The sequence below is a fragment of the Tachypleus tridentatus genome, chromosome 13, assembly GCF_004210375.1.
Source record: "Tachypleus tridentatus isolate NWPU-2018 chromosome 13, ASM421037v1, whole genome shotgun sequence".
Classification (NCBI taxonomy): domain Eukaryota; kingdom Metazoa; phylum Arthropoda; class Merostomata; order Xiphosura; family Limulidae; genus Tachypleus; species Tachypleus tridentatus.
Window position 1 is genome coordinate 240,705,926 of NC_134837.1, and position 23,603 is coordinate 240,729,528.

Here is a 23,603-nt window from a genome sequence, read left to right on the forward strand (position 1 = left end):
TTTCATTGTGATATTTAAATTATTAAATTTCCTTAATTCCTTAAATGATTCTTTAATATTTCAGTTTTTCCAAGAGTAACAGTTGGACCCTATAACCCCTTGAACATACTTTTGGATAAAGAAGCTATTCTGACTTGTTCAGTTGTAGCTAATCCTTCTGTTCATTCTGTACGCTGGGTGAAAGACAATCAGCTGTTGTCTAATGCTTATAATTACACCATCTCAGCAGTGACTCCAGGTGACAGTGGAACTTATACTTGTATTGCTGATAATGGAGTTGGGAAAGCAAGTCAAGGCAATCTGGAGCTATCTGTTTTATGCAAGTATATTTTTGTTTTCTTTAGCAAAATAGACTTGTGACCTGGAGTTTTAATTAAGACTATAAAATATATATTTATCATGTATTGCATATTTCAGTTTGCTGGCATTTATTTTAAGTAAAACCAGTGAAGTTATCCATTCACACACAGATGTTAATTTTTCACCATCAAGTGTCTATATATAATATAACTGGAATAGTTTTAAAGTAGGTTTCCAGATCATTAATAAGGATAGTAAATACTCCCCTCCCCAAAAGTGACATTTGTTCATCTTAATTGTCTATTCTCAGTTAACCTCTCTTTTGCCATGAAATCAGTTTTTCTATGTAACATCTTTGATAACTGACGTTTTGTGCAGAAATTTATGAAAGGGTTTTTGAAAATCATTATGCAAAATATCAAGAAACTTTTCATGCAAGAAGCTTCAAGAAATTAGTGATATGCAAAAATCTGTATCTAAAAACCATATCCAGTATCAATTATTAAATAATAGCTTTCAAAATTTTATTTATTTTTGACAAAAGATTTACGTACTTTCTTGCAACCTATTAAATAGGTATGCATCTTCTTGGTTCCACTTTTAATCCTTGTTTCTTTTATTAAAAAAAAAAAAAAAAAAAAGAACAACATTACTAAACTTCTAATTCACCAATATTTTCCTAATCTTTCAGACATTTTCTGAAATATTCCCAATAACAACCATTAAATAGCCAAAATTTGTAGAAAGTCAATATAAATTTCATCAGCATTATGAGAAAAATCAGTTTTACTAAAACAATTTATACTTTAACAATAACAACGAAACTGTAATATCTTACCTTCCAACAAAGATGTCAGTCAGTCAGTTTGAAGCTGATGAAAAGATTACCTCTTTTGACATATTTCTTTAATTATCATATATTTTCTAGTATTATCTTCAACAAGTCCAGTGTTACTTTTAACAGTTTTTTAAAAAATTTCATAAGGATTAAAACTTTTCAACTAATATTTTAAGCTAAAACACTTGTAATTTTTTTTTTCTTTTCAGCCTCATCAGTGGTTTTACGTTTATTATTAAGGCTGGGATGGAAAAAGGTTTGTATAATTTTTATAGAGTTTGGAAGTAATACTTTGTTTACTTTTACTCTTTACAGATGGCCCAAGAGTGATGTTGGAGAAACACAAAGAAGTTTCTGTAGGTGATTCTGTATCCATAAAGTGTAACGTAGACTCCAGCCCTCCCCCTCATTCGCTACTATGGCTGAAGGAAGGAGATCCTTTATTCCAGCAGAGTGGTGACACCTTACAGCTGAATGAAGTTGATGCTGAACATTCTGGGAATTATGTTTGCCAAGCAATCAACATTCTGAAACCAGCTGGTTCTGTAATTGAGAAAGAAATGACAAGCAATGCATCAGTTACTATACTCATCCAACGTGAGCATTAAAAACTTATTTTACAGATGTATAAAAATGTAAAATTAACATAGTTTTCCCCAATGATGTTTCTAATTGTATGAACTGTTTATTTAAACTCTTAAAAACATTAGCATGGTGTTATTATTGAAATTTTAATGTGTTGCATGTGTTTTGTGTGTTCTGTACCCTCTATAGATTATTCTTTTCCATTTTTAGATAAACCAGGAAATGTTGAGATTGTCCCCCAAAATCCAGTGGCAGTAGCTGGGAAGTCCTTCATTTTGACTTGTTTAGCACAACCTTCAGGATGGCCTCTGCCAGAGTATCACTGGTGGAAAGAAGACAAAAAAGGCACAGATTTGGAAAGAAAAGTAAATTATACAATAAAGTCTGTACATCTGAGTCATGAAGGTCGATACCACTGTCAACCCCAAAATGTGCTTGGTCAAGGCAACATTGGATCTGTTTATCTTACAGTTCAAGGTAAGGAATAAAGAAAACAAGAATTTTGTGGAAGGAGAAAATGTTTGTTCAAAAGCACACTATTATGGCATAACACAAAACTGAAGGGTGGCAATGTGCTGAGGACTTCTCTTAGAAAATATTTCTTTTGGAAGTCTTCACAACTATATCATAGATAATATTGAATATGAAAAGTTATTTAAACTTTTTCTCCACAATTAACTTGTACACAAAATATTAAACTGCAGAAAGTAATCTTAGGGTGCAATTGACCTACAGACTTTCACAGATGTTGCTAGTGAAAATACTGATCATATGGCAAATTAATATACATCTCTGTTTATTTGAAGATGAATTTTAAAATATCTGACAAGCTTGTAACCATATAATTCTACCTTTTCACAGGATGCAACTTGGGTATGCAAATTTTATTCTGTGTATTTGTGTATCATATAGTATAAGCTGAAATAAGCCACAACTGATGGGGAAAGCTTAAACTTTGTTACAAAAATGTATGTTTAACAGCATTTATGTATTTCAAAGTAATAACATGAATATAAACTTTATCCCAAAATTGTGAAATTATAACAAACATTTTCATGAACAAAACTTGCAGTTTGTTTTCCATCTACCCATAAATAAAGACTTTGAAGTGATTTCCAACCATGTATGAATATAAGGAATAAAATTAATGTTAGCATTACAAATTTAAGTTTCAAATTTGTGGTAAAATCAGAAGACTGTAGAAGATCAAGAGGGGGCATTAAGCAAGTGAAAAGGAAATTTGAAAAAAAGGTTAGCCAAAAGTAGGAAACTTAAAGTAAGGATTTCTTTAAATACATATCAAATAAGAAAAAAATTAAGAGTATGGCTTTTAAGAACTGATAGTGGAAGGCTTAAACATGATGATTTTTCAGATGGTTTGGTTACAGATTCCATTTTCTTTAGTTTTTGTCAGTAAAAATTTAAACTAGTTTCTTCATCTTGAACAACTATTAGAAGACAGTATGGCTGAAGAACAAGATTATCACATTAATTATAAGCTTTTTAAGAAAATTAATGTGAAGTTTATACAATACGTTGCCGAACAGATGATATCACTTGAAGAGTTTTGAAGGAGATTATTGATTAGATATCTGAGTCCCTTCTTAACACTTTTAAGATTTAGTAATGGGCAGGTTCCAGAGAATTGGAAGTTGGCTAATGTTTATCTGCTTTTATAAGGGTGGTGATAAAATATCTTGGATCATTATAAACCATATTAGTATTACATCAAGAGTGGTAAAAGTGATCTTTTGTTATTCTTTAAAGAGGTTACTCATTATGTAGATGAAGGTAAAGATTTAGATTTAGTGTATCTGGATTTTCAGAAAATATTTGACAAGGTGCCACATGAAAGGCTTCTTAAAAAATATTTCTATGGTTTTGTGGATGTAAGTTGGCTCATTTGATTGAAAAGTGACTGGAAATAAGAAAGTGGAGGGTTGTTGTAAGTGGAGTTCAGTTAATATGGATTAATGTTTCAATCGGGATACTCCACAGCTCACTGCTGCTTCTTTCTCTTTTTGTGTCAGCAACATAGATAAAGGAATGGCCAATGACTTAATTATACTTGATAATGATACTAAGATTTTGGTTGGAAAGTGCTACTGCTTTCTAAAAAGGATTAGGTCATTTGTAAGGTAATGCATGGGTTTTCATAATTAAAATTATAAGCATAATTGTAGTGGGAATAACCTTACAACATCATAGAAGATAAGGATTCTGGGTTAATGGTTTATCAGTCATGTAATGGATTTATCATTATATATCTATTTTAATACCTACACTTGTTTCAGTACTTTTTCTTCTTTTTTTTTTGCATGTGATGTTTCTTCTTAAATGTGTAAGAAGAAACATGTCTTACTGGTTCTTGAAATTTATAGAAGATTCTTGAGAGCAAGAATCAACAATATTTGTTTTACAAAAATGCACCAGCATTTTATAACATTGTTGAAACTTCAAGAAACTTGTATGATGTATATAAATGTGACTAGCTGAGAAACAGAAGGAGAGTATAAGGGGTCAGCTACAATCAGTGTTCTATAGGCTTCAGAAGCTATAATGGTGATTAATGTCTATTAATTGGAAAACTACAGAATTAGACCAGAAATGTTTATAGATTTCAAGCATTACAAACTGTTCAACTTCAGTGTGTTACCTTGATGTTTGTATTGCTATGAGGACAATAAACATCTTCACTGGAAAATGTCAGTTTGTAAGGGTATGAAACCATTCAATCTAGCTAGTTAAAGCAAAAATGTAACAGTATCAACTCGGAACTTATTTGTTTGTCATGGACCCAGATTGTCAATAAAATATTCAGTTCTAAATCAGATATTAGAATTAGTATTTTTTGCAAGTTTGTAAAACTCTTTTATAGTATATATTCCATCATTTGTAATAACTATTATTAGTAACTGTTATGTTAAATTGCACTGTTTTTTGTTTGTATATTAAAATATATTTGTGATAAGAAAATATGATGTATTGCTATTTTTGACAAATACCATAAATCTGATACATATTAACACTTAAGTAACTTCTTAATTCAAATTTTTAGTTACTTGAAATTGTAACATGCTAACATACATAATACATCTTGGACTCATCCAGGATAAATTATAATAAGTCTCTAAATCATAGTAGTGTGCTTTTGCTAGTGGTATGGAAATAGGAATGTGGGTTGTATTACAGATATATTGTATACAGTCTAATAAAAGTAATTTTATTAGATAGGTGACTGGTTACATATCATTTGTTGTGGTTTATTCAGTCTTGGCCTTCATATTTAAGAAGAACACTAAATTCTTGGAAGGCTACTTCTATGATAACTTGTGGTACAAAAATTTTCATAAAAGGACAGATGAGATCTTTTGGGAAAAATAAATAGAGCATCTAATTGAAGTATTCAAAATTATTAAGAGAATTAATATTATGGATGCATCATCTTTCAGTTAATTATAAGGATAGTAGGATAGAGACACATACATTTTGACAGTGTTTGATTCAAGTTGAGTTTAACAATTTACTTTTCTAACAAGGTGATATGCCTTTTGAATAGTTTGCCATTAGATGTGGTGGATGCAGCTAATTTTAAAAAGAGAATTTGAGGGAAGATGCATATGAAATTAGATCTAGAATTGAATTCTTTTTGTTTAAGAAAGTGGGACAAACTCCATGGACTCATGAGGTCCTTTTTTGTCTGTCCCCTAAATTGTGTTGTCGTCATGTATATAGAAACTTGTTTCACTGATTTTCGTTTTTCTTTTTTAGTACCTACTTCCATCATCATGCCTTTGAGACCACAAGTCATTAAGCAAGATGGAGATGCTACTTTTAGTGTAACTTGTAAGGCTCGTGGAAAACCTAAACCTCAAGTTCAGTGGCAAAAAAATGGACAAGAAATAATGAGAGAAAATAGTTTATTCTACATTGAAACAACTGAGCAAATAGAAGACAAAAATGCTTATATTGTGAAAAGTACATTGAAGTTTCAAGGGACTGGAAAACAGCAAAAAATGATTTCACCTGAAGACAGAGGTCGATATTCTTGTGAATTTGAGAATGGTTTAGGAGAACCAATAAAGTCGGAAATGCTGCTCAAAATAGAACGTAAGTAATAATATTTACTCTGAAAATTGTGGGTTGACTTAAAATTTATAAATGAAGACTAACTCTTAGATTAAATAGATTTGCCATTTTTGAGATTTTTTTCACACAGTTACTTTGAAATGGAAGAAACTTGTTTGTTTCATTTGATATTAATATTTTACAGATTTGTTTTATTGGCCAAATAAAGAAATATTTCCTACTTGAACATTATTTTAACTAGCAAAATTTATTTTTTCTCCTTTTACCTCAACTTATCTTTGGTTTGAAATAGTATAAATAAAGAGCACTAGAAATAATTACAATAAGAATGAGATGAATTTAAACCTTTCTTTTGTAATATATTTCAAGAATATAAAGAAGTAGTAACAGTGATGGTATGGGTTCTATTTCTATGGAACTTGTTGAACATCTAATGTTTTAGTATTTAGCCAAAATTTTAGGTTTTCAGAATTTACATTAAACAGGTAAGAATCTTCAACGTTAATTAAATTGTATGGCACCTATTACTAACACTTAGTACTAATAATTTTGTAATTTTGTTTATTATTTAAAAAAACTTTTTTTACACTCCTTAGATTCTCCAGTTGTACGACATACCTACAGTGTAGTAGCTTTTGATATGGGAGAAACTGCTGTTCTTCAGTGCAAAATGCAGGCCTATCCTGAACCCACTTTTGAGTGGTATTTTAAGGGACGTAAATTGGAGAACTATGGAACTTACAAAACAAATGTTACAGATATTGGAGAAGACATCTACATAGGAACTCTGTCTATCTTGGATGTGAAGGACACTGATTATGGTGACTATTCTTGTCAAGCCCGAAATCGAGTTGGAGATGATGAAAAGGCTTTTATTAAACTTGCCAAGAAAAGTATGAAAATTGTTATAAGTAATGAAACTTTTAACAAAATGTCTTTGTATTAAAAAAAAGAAAGAAACCCACCAACAACTAAGTTTTTCAACATTCTTTTCTCTTTTGTTTTAACTCAAATGCAAAACTTTGTAGATTTTCATATTTCTTCATTTTACTTAACATTTTTAAATATGCTTAAACTTCCTATGCCAAATTTTCTGTTGAAATACACTAAGCCACATGACTCTAAAAAACGTTTGAAAATATGAATACATGTGTTATTGAAATATATAAAATATAGTTAATGATATTGCTGATATTTTGATGTGTGAAAACAAACATGACATCCAAGAATTTTTTTTTTCTTTTTGCAGGTCCTCCAGACACTCCTGTTAATGTTAGTGGAATTGATGTTAATTCTGATCGAATCTCTTTAAGATGGGTTGAAGGATTCAATGGTGGTTTCTCAAACACAGAATTTTTAATCACTTATGTAAACCTAAAAACAGGAAATACCAAAAATGTGTCTTGTCATGATCAAAATCCCTGTCAAATTACAGGTAACCCATGTGTTTTATTACCTCATTCTAAATTAAACTGAAAACACTGTTCTATCTTTATTTAAACTTGTAAGAGAAGTTAATTTTTCTACCTTGCAAAATCTTAAATTTGTGTATCTTAAATTGTTTTAATGTAACTTTTCTGTATAAAAGGATTTTTTTAGTAGCTCAAGTCAGTAATTGACATACATTATTATTTAGCTTTGTTATTTATAAAATGTTCATATAAACTTTTAAGCTTATAAGTGCTTTATTGATTATTTTTAATTCCCTTAAGATGGGCAAAACAATGTAAAAATACCACACATTTGAAATATTGTGCAAGCTTTGCTGATTGTTATTTTAAGGTAGAAAATGAAGCATTTTCAAGTTTTCTTGTATAATAATTTCAATAAGTAATTTATACATTTCTGAGTTCACTTTCTAGTTATTACTCATGTAATGTATATCTTACAGAATATAGCCCAATCCAATTTTCAGTCAACATTTTTTAGTTTATTCAAGCATATACTACAACCATTTAAATTATTTTTTTAGAAAACTTTTTTTCTTTTTAGGGCTTCAATCAAAAACAGATTATAAATTCAAATTAAGAGCTGTAAATCCACGTGGTTATAGTCCATACTCTGATGATATAGTTGTTTCAACAAAAGGTAACATTTATATTTTTATATGGAACCTCTAATGTAAACTTTTTTGGGTGGATTTAAGCATGTACCAGATAGTGGAGATTAAATTCATGCTTTTTGCTGTTATATTGACAAAAAAAAGACAAAATCATGCTTCACAGTTTAGAACAATAGGTGCATTATAAGAGTTACTAAATATTGCCATTTAATTAGGTAGCTTAGGAGCTGGCAGTGGGTAACTTTGACTGCTGCCTTCCTTCTAGCCTTTTGCTTGAAAATTAAGAATGGTTAGGGCAAATAGCCTTCAAACAGTTTTGCATAAAATTAAACACAACAAATAATTTAAAGTTAACCACACTTAGAAAGAGCAATTTATTAGCAGCATGCTTTACAAATGCAAGCCATATTATGAAAGCACCATTTAAAATCACCTTCCTATTTGACATGAAGCAACTTTCCAGTTATTCAGTGTGCAAAACTGCTGTGGATAAACTTGCATCAGTGAGAATTGTCATATCTCTTTCCAAGGAGGAGGATTTTTATAGTAAATTTTTAAATGATGGAGGGCTGTGAAAATACAAATAATTTTTAAAAAAAGGAGTTTCATTGAAAAATAAAACCTCATTCAGTAAAGTATTTGGGAAAGAAGGGAATTTCTTAACCAAAGCTTAAGCTAATTCAGGGTAGCATCTTCATTCACAAAATAGACTATCTTATATCCAAGCAAGACACTATGATGAAGCTGGGCATATTTTGTTGTACAACTATTAAGATGATAAACAAGGATTTGAAGCTGATGAAAGATTATGAGCCAAAGGCTAAAATGCTTCCAGCTACATATTGAAATCTATGGGTGTTGTTGTTTTTTGTTGGTTTTTTTATGAGCAATTTGTATAATAAATTAGAATAAGAAAATCTTATTTGACCATATAGTTACTATGCCCCCAGTACTGTTACAAAGGAGTTTTTGTCTTTGATCTATTACACAGTGGAGGGTCTGGGTCCAATTTGTGGTCTAGGCATGACTTTGTTTTCATTTATAAAGAGTTGTTACCATGCAAACTGTAGCATTGGGTAGTATCACGTTTTTTGGGTTGGGTGTGTTTGATTTTGGAGCAGCATATGAACTAAACATAATTTGTATAAAGTGTAATTAACACTTAATATTAAATGTATTAAAGTTTAGTTTCAAATTGTGACACAAACAGTGGAAGAATAAGTAAAGATACCGAGTCCGTCAAAATTTGCTTTGCATATTCCAAAGTATGCATGGAATGCTTTTAGCTTGTAAAAGTTTTCATGATTTACATGTATGTGTGTTTCAAAGAGTAATGCTTTATTGTTAAACACAATTGAAAAAATTCTAATTTATTTTTCGTTTTTTTTTTTTTACAGTAAATATGAAAGGTAAGTTGAAATTTTGTTTTTCACTTAATTTCTCTTCATTAATATGCAAATCTTTATGAAATCTAAACCAACTGTAAGAGTAATTACATGTATCTGTATTGTTGATAGCTTATCTTTTTATCTACTTATAGAAGTACTAAACAAGTATTACAGGTTTTGTTAACTGATTATTTAAGTTTAATATATAATATATGTTCATACTGAGACAAAATATTTAACAAAAACTAAACTTTTATTTTTCTAAAATGTGAAGATATTGCTCTTGAAACAAACCAAATAAATATAAAATTATGCTTAATATACTTTCTATAAGCAAGTGATATTTAAAAAATATCTAATTTATTTTTGGCTTATAAAATTTATTTTAATACCATTGCAAAAATCAAATAATTACATGCAAGTTCAATGTGGTTTGTGTTGCAGATATGCCTCGAGCTACTGTTGCACAGTATGACAGAGAATCTCACCATGTGTTCTTTAGAGTGGATCCTACAGTCTTTAATTTAGTTGCAAAGGTGAGAAAATTTTCATTCTCATATGTACTCTTTCACTTATTCTTTTAATCACTGAAGAGTAACGTTTTTTGACATCTTTTGTTTATTTATTTTTACTAAAGTTGAAGTACTTGTTACAACTTTTGCCAAAAAAGTTGTAAGGCAATTAAACAACATTTGAGTTCTCGTTACTATATCGTATGTTATGTTCTTTATGGATTAAGCTGTAATATGCACATTTTAACAAAACTATTTACAGTAAAAAAAAATCATACTTGAACTTTGGTGTTTCCTTTTCAAAGTTTTGTTCTTTCAAAATTTGTATTGCATTAAAAATGTGAAATATTGTCATGTTAAAATATTGTTTTATGGTTGCTTTATGCCAGTGATAATAAAATTTTTGTCAGTTTTCAGAAATATTTTAAAATAGATATGAAATTTTAAATTAAAAATGCAGTGATTTCAGTGAAAATTTATTTATGCCATTTTGGTTTTTAAACTGTTTTATACTGAAGAAATGAATTATCACTATTACCTTAACTATTTATAACTTGTATATTTATTGTTTCTTTCAGATTAATAATTTTCTATTCTGTTTTAGGTGGAAGCTAAACAAAGTTGGGAAAATGAATGGCATTTACAAAAAACTATTCCTGTTGAACACGAAGAAATGGAAATCTATTTAGATCAATCTGGTGAAGAGTTTTATGATGTACGAATTGTGTTATGTCTTCTGAGTAATGAATCCTGGTGTGGAGATGAAAAATTAGCAGAACCATATGTTGGTGTGTATCTGGGTTTTATGCATGATTACTACTACAAGTCAAGAGAAGGTTACTTGTTCTCTAACTCCTACTCGGCTTTTACATTTTGACTTGTCAAATATGGTTTACCCAACTATGAATAATTTGGGATGTGATAAAAGTTATTTTCATTTCAAGTTCATAGATTTCATATCTCATGTGATGGCTAAATATAAATCGGTTAGTAGGGTTGGCCAATAGGGGATTTCTAGTTCTCTCTCATTAAAGGGAAATACGTACAATCTATGTACTTTAACCATTACTGGTATACTTAGATAAATACAGAAATACAGTTTATAACTGGTAAAATATCAATTCTACAATTGCATTTCATTTTAAAATCTTGACAATCTTTGAAGAGATTTTTTTCACATGCTGTTTATACATACTTTTGAGATACAATACATAAAAACATTAATATAAACGTATTTCTGCTTTCTTTATTCTATGTCAGCTTATTGAAAAAGTATTATTTAAATAGTAAACTCTGTTCATGTGAATGACTATTCTTATGTACTTTCAATACTTACCCCCCCATCATATTTCAAAAAAAAAAAAAAAACTTGTTTATATTCGTATTTATTAAACATGTTTACAAATCTCATCAATCATTTTGAGGGATTTAGTATTCAATTAAATGATGTAACATTCATAAACCTTTACTCCTACATTGTACAGGTATATACATGCAAGCTTATTTAATAACTTAATCTTTTATACTCTTGTAATGAAATGCTTCCATATTTGATGTTCTGTACATGTTAATTGTTTTGTCCTTTGAACCATTACATCGCATATAACTAAATACTAAGCAATGTTAAGTTATATATGGTTAGTTCAAAGTTAACAAAGGGTTGGTAGTTTACTGCTTTGTGTCATTAGTAATTTGACTTGTTAATTGTTGATATTTTTATAAATGAAATTAAAATATTAAACCTGTAATTATTTGTGTAAAAACGTTTTAAGAGTGTGTGTTTACAGTTATTTACTTTATAATAAAAGTGCTTATTAATATGACTTAGATGGTGTTCCTCAAGTACTTGGAACCAAACCTTTGCTGTCTACAGCTGTTATGGTTGTTATTGCAGCAGTTGCAGCTGGAGTCTTTCTTTTATTAGTGGTTATTGTAATCTGTTGTTGCTGGAAGAAAAGAGGCAAAAAAGGTAGTTTATTAATTTGTGATGAAAGCTACATAGTTTTTTAATTACATTAAGTATTTAAAAGCACCAGATGTCATGAACATGTACAACATTTTACTTTCATCTTTTCTTTTCTTTTTGTAGAATATAACAATAATGTGTATTTAATGATACATATTGTATAATGTGTACAGTTGGGAAAAAACAACAACAATGAAATACCATTGTACATTTTCCTGAGTAGGGGAAACAAAACAAAACTGTGATTATTGCTTTGTTTTCCCAGTAAGTACTGCTACATTTCCAGAGTTTCTGGTTGTGTTTATTGTTTGGGTAGTTTTTTTGTTCAGTTATAGAGTATGCTGATTTTAACCAGTGTTGAGATCCTGTTATTTTCTGAAAGTAAATGTTATTTAAATTATCTTGATTGTCACAAAACCTGTTAGTTCTGGTACTTGTGTCTAGGTAACATTTTACAGGCAACTACAGAGCATGTTTTTTAAAACTATTTTTATGCCAAGTACCAAGCATTTTTGTTCACAATCGCTATGTAGGGGACCCTTTCTGGTCAGTTGCAGAGCATATTTGTTTCCAAATAATATTTCAATGGTTGTTTTCATAACTTTTAATTTCTTAGTGTTTTTTTGTTTTTATCAGTTACAAAATGTATTGGTGTCTGAATGTGCTATTTGGGTCACTGTTTTGGTAAATTACAGAGCATCTTAAAACTACATGTAATGGAATAGTCTACATGTTATAGTATCTTTTGTATATCACTATATGCGTATTAATTTATTAAAATCTAAGACATTTATATGGCATTGAGATGGGATGGCTTTCATTATAGCTATTACATAAAATCAACAACAAGAGATGATAATAATCTCTGATCAGAGCAATTCACATACTTACAGCAAAACCTAAAGTCAACCTTATGGTGAGTGTAGCTAATGAAATATATTTTTAAATTCTTTATTACAAAGGTTGGAATACATTATTTTGTCACTTGGATACCCTTGCTGTTAGCAATTTCTCAAGGTTCTTGGTAGATTATAAAGCTTAGATTAGTCTTAAATACACATACTCAGCTGTCAATGAAAGATAATCTTTATATTAAATGATTTAAAACAACATATGCACCCACACATGCGTGTGAGCAGCCAAAAGTATGTGGACACCCATTCTAATTAGTGGGTTTGGCTATTTCAGCTAACAGGTGCATAAAATCAAACATATGGCCATGCAATCTCCATAGACAAACACTGGCAATAGAATGGGTCATACTGAAGAGCTCAGTGACTTTCAATGTAGCATTGTTGTAGGTTGCCACTGATCCAACAAGTCAGTTTGTCAAATTTTTACCCTGCTAGAGCTGCCCCAGTCAACTGTAAATGCTGTTCTTGTGAAGTGGAAATATCTAGGAGCAACAACAAGTCAGCCATGAAGTGGTAGACCATAGAAGCTCAAAGAACAGGTTCACTGAGTGCTGAAGCATGTAATGCATAGAAATCGTCTGTCCAGTTGCAACGCTCACTACAGAGTTCCAAATTGCCTCAGGAAGCAACATCAGCACAAGAACTGGTAATTGGGAGCTTCATGAAATGGGTTTCCATGGCTGAGCAGTCACACACAAACATAAGATCACAATGCCATTGGACTCTGGAGTAGGGGAAATGCATTCTCTGGAGTGATGAATCACACTTCACTATCTGGCAGTCTGATGGATAAATCTAGGTTTGCCAGTTGCCAGGAAAACACTACCTTCCGTAATGCATAGTACCAACTGTAAAGTTTTGTGGCAGAAGAATAATTGTCTGGGGCTGTTTTTCATGGTGTGGGCTAGGCTCTTTAGTTCCACTGAAGGAAAATCTTAACGTAACAGCGTACAGTGAGATTCTAGAGAATTGTGTGCTTCCAACTTTGTGGCAACAGTTTGGAAAAGGCCCTTTTTTGTTTCAGCATGACAATGCTCCCATACACAAAGCAAGGTCAATAAAGACATGGTTTGCCAAGGTTGGTGTGGAAGAACTTGACTGACCTGCACAGAGCTTTGACCTCAACCCCATCGAACACCTTTGAGATGAATTGGAATGCTGACTGCAAGCAAGGCCTTCTTGCTCAACCTCACTAATGCTCTTATGGCTGAATAGGAGCAAATTCCTGCAGCCATGTTCCAAAATCTAATGAAAAACCTTCCCAGAAGAGTGGAGGCTGTTATGGCAGCAAAGGGGGGAGCAAATCCATTTTAATGCCCATGGTTTTGGAATGAGATGCTCAACAAGCACATGTGGGTGTGATGGTTGGATGTCCAAATATTTTTGGCCATGTAGTGTATATATTAAACACTGTATTGGAGAGAAGGTTTAACTCTTTCCTTGTTTTAGGTCATTTAATGGTTTTTATGGATACTCTTATTTAACAAATTGCCTATACAGGTACAAGTTAAGCATATTCTTTTAATATTATTGGAAAAGTGGAGTAAAGAATTTTAGCAATTAAAAATCCTAGGATCACATTTTCTCTTGAGTGATTATAACTTAATGTATCATCATTCATATATACTTTCAACTCCACATTTCATGCCCATAGCAAGCTCTCTTCTAATCACCTACTAAAACAACCAGTTCTTATTGCCATATTCTCAAGCATAGCTGCATGTCAAACAAATATTGCAGAATTTCACGTGATACTCGGGCACTTTAGCATCATGTTGTGTGAAAAAAACCTGTAGGACAGGGTTAACAGTTAGTTGGTACTTTCCAATGCACTTAGATTTTTTTTTTTTTTTTCGATCATGGATCAAAAACCTCATCTAAACATCTTTTTTCATTAGTACTCAACAAAGATGCGTAAATAGTGAAACTTAGTTGCGTTCTAAACTAATTTTACTGTTAAATAGCATTTAGGACTTAAAATTGTACTTTCAGATAGTAACATATATGTTTCTCTTCAATTATAGCTAACAAGAAAGATTATGAAATGAAGGGAACAGAGTAAGTCTAATAATATTTAAGCTCATTATGTCTAAACTTGTGTTTTGATTCTTAGAATTGGTAAGGTGGTCATTGATAGTTATGTAATGTCATGTAATGAATGAACCACACACAAATATCCATAAAAAAAAAAAAAAGTTTACACTTTGGTATAACTGGTATGTACAACCTTTTTTATATAAGAGAACATAATTTTAAATAAAAGTATTTTCCTCACAACAGGAACATAACTTTCTCAAGGTTTGATGTGAGGGTTTGATTATATCTTTATTGATGTGAAATTTAAATGTTGTATTCAAAATGTGGAATTTTTTAAAAACTTGTTTTTTCAACAAAGGATAGCACTTTTATTGTATAAAAATATTAGTTTATGTCAGTAACATCAATGAAAATTTTGATCTGTATATTCAATGATTTTGATGAAATGAGTTGTGCACTTTATCCATATACAACTCAAACCCTCTTTTCATGCAATATTTCACAAAAAAGTACTTCATTAAAAAATATTTACTTTATAATTTCTCACAGTAAAGTATGAGTGCTATGATTACTAATTACTACTACAAACAGTTCCATGTATGATAGCATTTGTTTTAGCATTATACTAAAATATAGCAATAAAATGTTTCAGAATGGTAAACCTTGTTCTCATCTCACGTATGTATCTTGGAATGGCTTTTATAGGTATTAACACTGTTATTTAAAAGGAGAGAACAACGTTGTGACCTTCCCAGGTCATCTTCAGGCGAAGGAAGAGAGAATTTGAATGTGACTATTGACGGACATGTCTCAGGGACGGGAGTGTAAATGGGTACGGGATTGTAGGGGGCGTTGCAGGTAGATGTTAGGTTATTAATTAGTTTAGGTATAAAAGTGTTCCTTTATATTTGCTTTATTTTGGTTTTAGTTGCTGTATAAGTAGGGCTTCTTTGATTTGGTGTTTGTTTCCCTACTTAATATCTGGGTGTTTTCTATGATTATGTTGTGTTTATTTGATTTGCAGTGTTCAAACGTGTATGAAGGCGTTTTTTTTGTGTTCTTTGAATTTAGTTTCCATTTTTATGCTTGTTTCTATAATATAAAAATTGTGGCATTTGTTGCATTGTATTTTATAAATTATGTTGGTGTTGAGTTTGTCAGTGTAGTTTTTACATAGTATGGACTTTAGTTTTGTAACTGGTTTTTGAATAAATTTGGTGTTTACTGCAATGTTGTATTTCGTTAAGTTTTTCCAAATGTTTGTTATATTTTGCTGATATCAGTACCATATGGTATGCAGCAGTATAAGGTTTTGTAGTTTGTTCTATCTTAGGATTTATTGTTGTTTGTTTGTTTGGTCTACGTGTGTGCGTATAATTTTTTCCACAATTTTTGAGGATATTTATTGATGTTGATGAAGTGTTTTATTTTCTTGATTTCATCAATAATTTTATCAGGTGAGCATAGTTTTGTAGCTGTATTTATTTGGTGTCTTGATGTTGAGTTTTTATGTTTCATGTGCTGAGTCTTAGGGAATGTATATTTTAGTATGGTTGATTTTTCTGTGAAATTCTATTTTGAATTGTGTATCAGTTTTAGTGATCTTGAAGTTAAAGAAATGCTATTTGGTTAGTTTTTTTCTTGTTCACAGGTGAACTTAATGTTGGGGTGTATCGAGTTAACATGATTGAAAAAACTAAGTGTGTGTTCTGTAGATGTGAATCCTGCAATTGTATCATAAACATCCCTGTACCAGTATAGTGATGGGTGTAAGGCTGAATTGATCACTTGCGATTCACTTCATGTCATAAAAATGTTGGCTAGAACTGGTGACATGGGATTCCCTATACTTAGGCCATTTATTTGTAGATAGTTTTGGTTATTGAACATGAAGTTAGTTTAGGTGGTAGTGAATTCTATAAGGTTGCTAATTGGTTGCTGGGGGATGTGTATCAATGGGTTGGGGTCTTGAATATAAAGGTCTAAAGCTATCTTGCAGGCTTCAGTTGTTGGGACTTCTGTGAAGAGGGAAATTATGTCAAAACTGGCCATTAAGGCTTTGATTTAGTTGATTAAGAATAGATTTAAAGTTGAAAGAGTCTTTGAAAAAGGAGCCAGTTGATGTTACATATTTAGGAAATGTCCACATTTATATATTTACTGAGGTTGTAGTTAAAAGATTCATAGGTCGATATTATGGGTCATAGTGGACTACCATGTTTGTGAGGTTTGGGGGTGCCATATAGTTGTGGTGTGTATGAGTCAGTCTTTCATAGGTAAGAATAAATTTTTCCTGAGACTGTCTTACCTAGAACTGTCACCAGTTCTAGCCAATATTTTTGACACAGATTGAATCACAAGTGATCAATTCAGCCTTACACCCACCACTGTACTGGTACAGGTATGTTGATGATACAATTTCCATAGTCATCTATAGAACACACAGTTTTTTTTAATCACGTTAATACAATACACCCCAACGTTAAGTTCACCTGGGAACAGGAAAAACTAACCAAATAGCATTTCTTAAACTCAAAATCACTAGAACTGATTCACAATTCAAAACAGAAAATCGCAGAAAAAACATTCATACTGGATTATACATTTCTTGGGACTCAGCACATGAAGCAAAACAAAAACTCAACATATTAAGAAACCAAATAAACACAGCCACAACACTATGCTCACTTGATAAAATTAACGATGAAATCAACAAAATGAAACACTTCATTAACATCAACAAATTTCCTCAAAAAACCATGGAAAAAATTATATGCAAACACCTAGATCAACAACAATAAAAATAATAAATCCCAAGATAGAACAAACTACAAAACCTTATACTGCTTCATACCATATGTTCCTGACATCAGCAGAAAAATAACTAACATTTGGCAAAAACTAGCAACAAAATACGACATCGTAGTTAATATCAAATTTATTTAAAAACCAGGTACAAAACTAATGACCATACTATGTAAAAACTACACTGACAAACACAACACCAAACTAATTTACAAAATACAATGCAACAACTGTCACGATTTTTATATTACAGAAACAAATTGAAAGATGGAAACTAGATTCAAAGAACACAAACACCTTCACATGTTTTTGAATACTGTAAATCAAATAAACACAACATAACCTTAGAAAATGCCTAGATATTAAGTAGAGAAACAAATAAACAAATGCAAAATCAAAGAAGCTTTACTTATACAGCAACTAAAACCAAAATTAAACCAATATAAAGGAACACCTTTTTATCTATCCTAATTAATAACCTAACAATGCCTGCAATGCCTCTTACGATCTCGTAACTGTTTATACTGTTGTCCCTAAGACATGTTCATCAATGGTCAATTCTCTCTTTCTTAACCTGAAGATGACCAAGGAAGGTCAAAACGTTGTTCTCTTCTTATCAGTAACAGTGTTAAAACCCATAACAGCCGTTCTGAGATGCATTTTCATTTCAAGTGGGTTTTTCGTCATCAAGAATCATCTTGTATGTTTTGGCCTTCTGACTAGAAGTTTTTCAACAGACAACTGTACACTGAACAGTTTGTGTACATTAAGTCATGAAATTATTAAACTTCATAATGTAGTGATAGCTGTAGCATATCATTTAAAAACTTAGTTCTGGTAATGATAAAATGAATAAGTTTTTATATTTTTTTTCAAATTAAACTTCTTATACTAATGAAATTGTACAATTAAATGTGTTAATAATTTCAGTGTTCAACCAAAGACAATATCTCCTCCTTATTACCCAGACAGTAATGGTGGTAATAAAAATGTAGAAGGAAATATGGATGATATCAGTAAGGCTCCCATGTATACAACTTCCATTCAAAGTCTTAATGGACACCTTCTGCCTAGCCAACATCATGCTAATGGTAGGCCTTTTTAACATTGGTCTTTCTTTAATAAATTATTAAAACAGATTTACTCTTAATACATTGAGTTCAACATTGTTTTAAAAAATATTTATTGAAATAAGTTTTGAATTCAATGTATTTAAGAGTAAATCTGTCTTAATAATTTAATTTTTTTATAATTGCAAGACCCTTTGTGGAAATGTGACAGTAACTGCATATTTAGTTTGTACACTGAATTTTTGAAGATTTTAAACTCTGTAACTGAAAAGTAGATTTTTATATTGAAAGTGTTTATTATTATTATGTTTTGCACATGGTTACTTTTTCATAGTGACCAAACTTAATTTCATAAAGCCTTCCATCACTGAAGATACTTAAATTCCAAATTACATGCTTACATGATTAACTGAACATATAACAAATCTGTGACCTCAAAAGAATTCCTATAACTGTCAAAAAGTATATCAAGACATTTACCACAATGGTTAAGAGGAATAACACTTTTATCAGTTTTTGCCTGTCCTATTAATAAAACTTGATTTTAAAAAAAACGTAAAATATGAAGTGTAATTTATAGTTAGAGAAAAATAATTTTATTTGCAGTTTCTAAAATACTGAGTATTATTTTGGCTATTGTTTAATTCTTTTAACTATTCTCTTAGTTGGGGAGCACCCTTACCCCTTAAGCTAGCAAATACAAAGTGTATAAAGTAATTCATGTGAAATTTGTGAAATACTTTGTAACTTACAAATACCTGAAAATTTTCCGTGTATTTTAAGTTTGAGACTGCGTTTCTGTACCATTTTACTGATCTATAGGAATGATGTACCTGCCAGAACGAGATCCAAGTGGTAATGATAGTCATTCTGATCTGTGGATGAAATCTGAGGGGGAATTGCCTCGAGAAAGTTCGTACCATACCTATGATGGTGGGATACCTAATGGTTACTATTACCCAGAAGATTACCAACCATTGACAGAAGATGTCATGAATATGAAGAACAGGGAGCATTTGCGTAAGCATGTGTTTTTGTATTTTAAATGAGAATATAACCAATAGTATGAGTATTAGAATACCTAAAACTGTTCAAACTGTATGGAACCACTAATGAGTTTTTTTGTTTGTCTGCATTAAATTATAAAATACTAGAACTACAGTAGTAAAGTGTGTAGTTGATTGAGTTTGAATGATATTATGATGAATATCAATAGTGAAATGGCATTGTTGAAGCTTGTACATATTTCATTCCAATCTAAGATGTCAAATTTAATAACTTTTAATATCACTATTGGAAACTTGCTGCAGATGTGTGTGTTCTGGGCACTAAATGATTTTTATTTGCATTGGAATATCAGTTTTGAAACTGAAATATAATTTAAAGAAATAGTGTTAAACCTTGGTTAAATAAATCTAATTTTCATAAAAAAAAAAAAAGTCATTCTAAGGAAATGTTTTTATAGTTGATTTTGTCTTTATAATAAATGTGAGAGTGCATGTGCCCACGTACCATGTGCCATAAACAAGAGTAATTGAAGACTTAAGTGTATATAATGTTTACTCAACTCTCATGAGATAAAGCAGTAGTTCCTTACTTTTGATCTACGGGATGAATAAAAATAAAGCATGTTTTAAAATATGAGTATTGAAATAGTGTTTTATGATGTAATGTTCAATTACGTTAAGAAAGTTAATCTTACAAAATGGCCTATGAAATTTTGAGATTGAAACTAGCTGGTTCTCAGTTGTAAAAAGGCTGTGAACCACTAATATAGTGTATATTTGATACTTAAAGAATAAGGACGTATATTTGGTGAACTCTCCACACATTATTGGAGGTGTTTGGTTGAAACTTAGTTATTATTGGATTAAACCCCATTTCTGTAGTTACCATGGTAACTTCTATAAAATGTAAGTAGCCAAATGTTTTCTCTCCATGAACATTTATTAACAGAAAACTTTGTAAAACGTTACAGAAATTTGACTTGTACATGTTTGTGAAAGAAACAAATGTTTGTCTATGACATACTATTGAAGAGGGTAACATACTGATGTTATGGATTAAATTAGTTTGTGTTAGTCGAAGTTCATCTTTTTCAGGCTTATCTAAAAAGGGTAGCCTGAAATAAAATACTTGCTCTTTTTATCTTGTTAGATTCACCCTATTATGATGTTAGTGGATTGCCAAATCCATATGCTATCAATGAAGATGATAAAACTCAGCAGATCTCCTTAAGTTTTGATGAAAGTCTAGAAAGTGGATACTCAACACCTAACTCTCGCAATCGTCGGGTTGTGCATGAAATTATTGTTTGAAATGGTATTTGAAAACCAAAAGTCTTTTTTTTTTTTTTAATGACTTGCAGATTGAAAGGAAGTTAAGGTTAGTCCTGGATTAATGTGGTTACAAGAATTGCCTTAAGAATGAACTTAAGTTTTTGGTTTTTTTTCTGTCATCAACTTCTTCAATAAGTGAATGAATCATAAGCTGAAAAAAAGTAAAGGGTGCTATGTAGAAATGTCCATGGTTGATGAAGCACTTCTAACATAATGAAAACATATGTTGATTTACATTGTTCTGACCAGGTAGAGCAAAAAAGTGATCAGACTATTGCTGGAACAGTTCATCATGGAAGATATGAGGTTGGTGTGTCATAAAGGGATTCAACAGGCTGTTATAGCTATAAGCTATGAAATTACAAATTTTAAGCTCAAAAACTTCTATAAACATTCCTGTATGATGGTTTACTTATGAAAAGTGTACATAAGACTTGTAAGATAGTACTAGACAATGTGTGAAAGTAACTTTTTCCAGGACTGACTTTCAAACCGTGTCATTATACTTGTTTATGGTATATGACTACATTGATATTTTATCTTTAAAGTTCAGTTTTGTAATGACACACACACACATACTCAGTTTCAAAATGCATCAAAAGTAATTGAATACAAGATACTCATCATATTCATTTAGTGCTGATTTGTTTCTGGAATTGATGCTTCTAATCTAGTTTCATCACAGAATTGGTTGTGGTCTTGTACCAGTTTTATCTTTTTAGCAGAACATTAGGCTAGCAGATTTTGTGCCATGTATGAATAAAACGTATTAAACACAATTCCCTTGTTATTTAGCTGTAAAATGGTGCTCAAGGTTTTGTTACTATTAAATGCTTTATACCTCTTACATATTTACTAAAACAACTTACATTTTTGTTCATTATATTTAATATGTGACCTTGGAGTTGTGTATAGTATATACATTACATGAACTTTCCAAATTTTCATAATAAAAAATATCAGAACTGTCAGGTAAACTGCAACCACATATATCTTTTTTAAATAATGTAATTATTGTTTCTTTTTTGTGATATATAAAATATATTTTTGAAACTTCAAACTGAAATACTCTAACAAAATCAAGTTTTTGATGGTTTTTAACTGTTATTTTAAAGTTAAGCATCACACATATATATATATTAAAATAGTGTGTTTAAAATAAAGTATGGTAGCTTGTATTTTTGAACTTTTATATAGCATTTAATTACATACAAAACTTCCTTTATTTCTATAATTGTATTATATGTACATTTTAGTAATGTTTCAGCTTTATTTCAGTAGTTTATTTTGTGTAATTCAGCTTCCTGTAATCAACATTGTTATCACTTGCATTTAAAAAGTAACTTTCCTACTTTAGTTTGAAAAGCGTTTTTATGTTCATGCCATATTTAATGTTATTTTCTCTCTTCTTTGTTAAAGTGTTTTTGATATCATAGAATACAATTTTGTTTTTCATTCTTAATTGTGGATAATTTGGTCAATAAATTTTGAAAACTTTAATATAAATAATTTGTTAGCCATGCAAGTATTCAAATTTTTTTTTTTTAATGAGCTGTTTTGCACAAATGAAAGTTCAACTGCCATGCAAGTAACCTTTTCTATCTGGTCTCAGTCAAATGATTGTCAGTATACTTTTCATATACTTCATAGTTTTACAAATCACTATCAATTCTGTATTTAGGAAGAGATGTTAACAGCATATTCATCCTATATATAAGTTGTATGACATCATAAATGATATAAAATTATTTGCCATGTGTGTGTGTGTTAAATTGTTTCATTACTTAATTTGTACACTTGACCAACTAGTTCATAAAATGTGGCTTCTCATTAATTGTTTAGCAAAAACAATTTCTGTGTTTGTACTGGGAAATAGGATCTAGGTTCTTGTTATTTATTATTAAAACAAACATTTAACTACTTTAAGTTGGAAATAAGCTGCAGATGCAAATTCTTCTTTGTGGGTATTTGCATATGTTGGGTTTTAGACTCCCAGGAGAGTCAGGTGGAAAAGTTCTCTTATTAATATTGTGACGATTCCAATCTCATTTTCAAATTTTTTTTTATTTTGCCAGAAACATCTGGTAGTTGGCCTTAAATATATCTTTTGCCAAACAGAAAATGTTCTTTGCCATATCTCTAAAGTTAAATATGAAGAATTTTAATCTTACAATTTCTTTGAAAATTTATGAAATTTCAGTCTTAAGGGTAGTTGCATGTAAGAAATTGTTACGTACTTTCTTTTTGCGTACAATCCTTGAACTCCTTTTTTTATAAGCAAAATTCTTACTCCATTTGGAACAGTACTGGGTGTGGAGTCTGATTTCATAGTGAAATGTTCCAGACAGGTATTAGAAAGCAGTCACAAGATAGTGCATGCCCAGAAACTCAAACATTGAGATCAGTTACTGAGACAAAAACTTTGACAGAAGAAAGTCAACTAGCTATAAACAAACGGCATTATAGAAATAAGCCAATAAACTTATTTTGGTTGTAAGTTCATCTTTACAAAATCGTTATGAGAGAAGTACATGGGGTATTCCACAACACTCATTTTTATACACTGTGTCTTAAAAAGGTGCACTGACTGTAATAGATTTTGTTATTGATACAGCTTGGTTTCGTTATGTAAGTATATAACCTAAGAAAAGTAATTCGTACACAGTTTACATTAGTTATTAATCATGAAACTTAGCTA

At 30.5% G+C, this 23,603-nt stretch overlaps 1 protein-coding gene across 4 annotated transcripts in view; it reads left to right on the forward strand.

Annotated features, from left to right (window-relative positions):
* The window catches only part of LOC143240892 (neural cell adhesion molecule 1-like), a 76,643-nt gene extending 53,979 nt beyond the window's left edge, over window positions 1–22,664 (forward strand). For 2 of the 4 annotated variants that reach the window (XM_076484129.1, XM_076484131.1), the window contains exons 4-18: window positions 65–319; window positions 1,454–1,735; window positions 1,934–2,200; window positions 5,495–5,833; window positions 6,409–6,705; window positions 7,062–7,247; window positions 7,805–7,900; window positions 9,272–9,283; window positions 9,707–9,798; window positions 10,379–10,562; window positions 11,603–11,743; window positions 14,679–14,712; window positions 18,427–18,587; window positions 19,389–19,586; window positions 20,724–22,664. In XM_076484129.1, coding sequence (XP_076340244.1) covers window positions 65–319; window positions 1,454–1,735; window positions 1,934–2,200; window positions 5,495–5,833; window positions 6,409–6,705; window positions 7,062–7,247; window positions 7,805–7,900; window positions 9,272–9,283; window positions 9,707–9,798; window positions 10,379–10,562; window positions 11,603–11,743; window positions 14,679–14,712; window positions 18,427–18,587; window positions 19,389–19,586; window positions 20,724–20,884 — 2,705 coding nt within the window. In that variant the 3' untranslated portion in view covers window positions 20,885–22,664. Of the gene's footprint in view, window positions 1–64; window positions 320–1,453; window positions 1,736–1,933; window positions 2,201–5,494; window positions 5,834–6,408; window positions 6,706–7,061; window positions 7,248–7,804; window positions 7,901–9,271; window positions 9,284–9,706; window positions 9,799–10,378; window positions 10,563–11,602; window positions 11,744–14,676; window positions 14,713–18,426; window positions 18,588–19,388; window positions 19,587–20,723 lie in introns of those variants that run through there. The other 2 variants (XM_076484130.1, XM_076484132.1) reach the window with 2 other exon arrangements.
* Window positions 22,665–23,603: the final 939 nt, after the last annotated feature.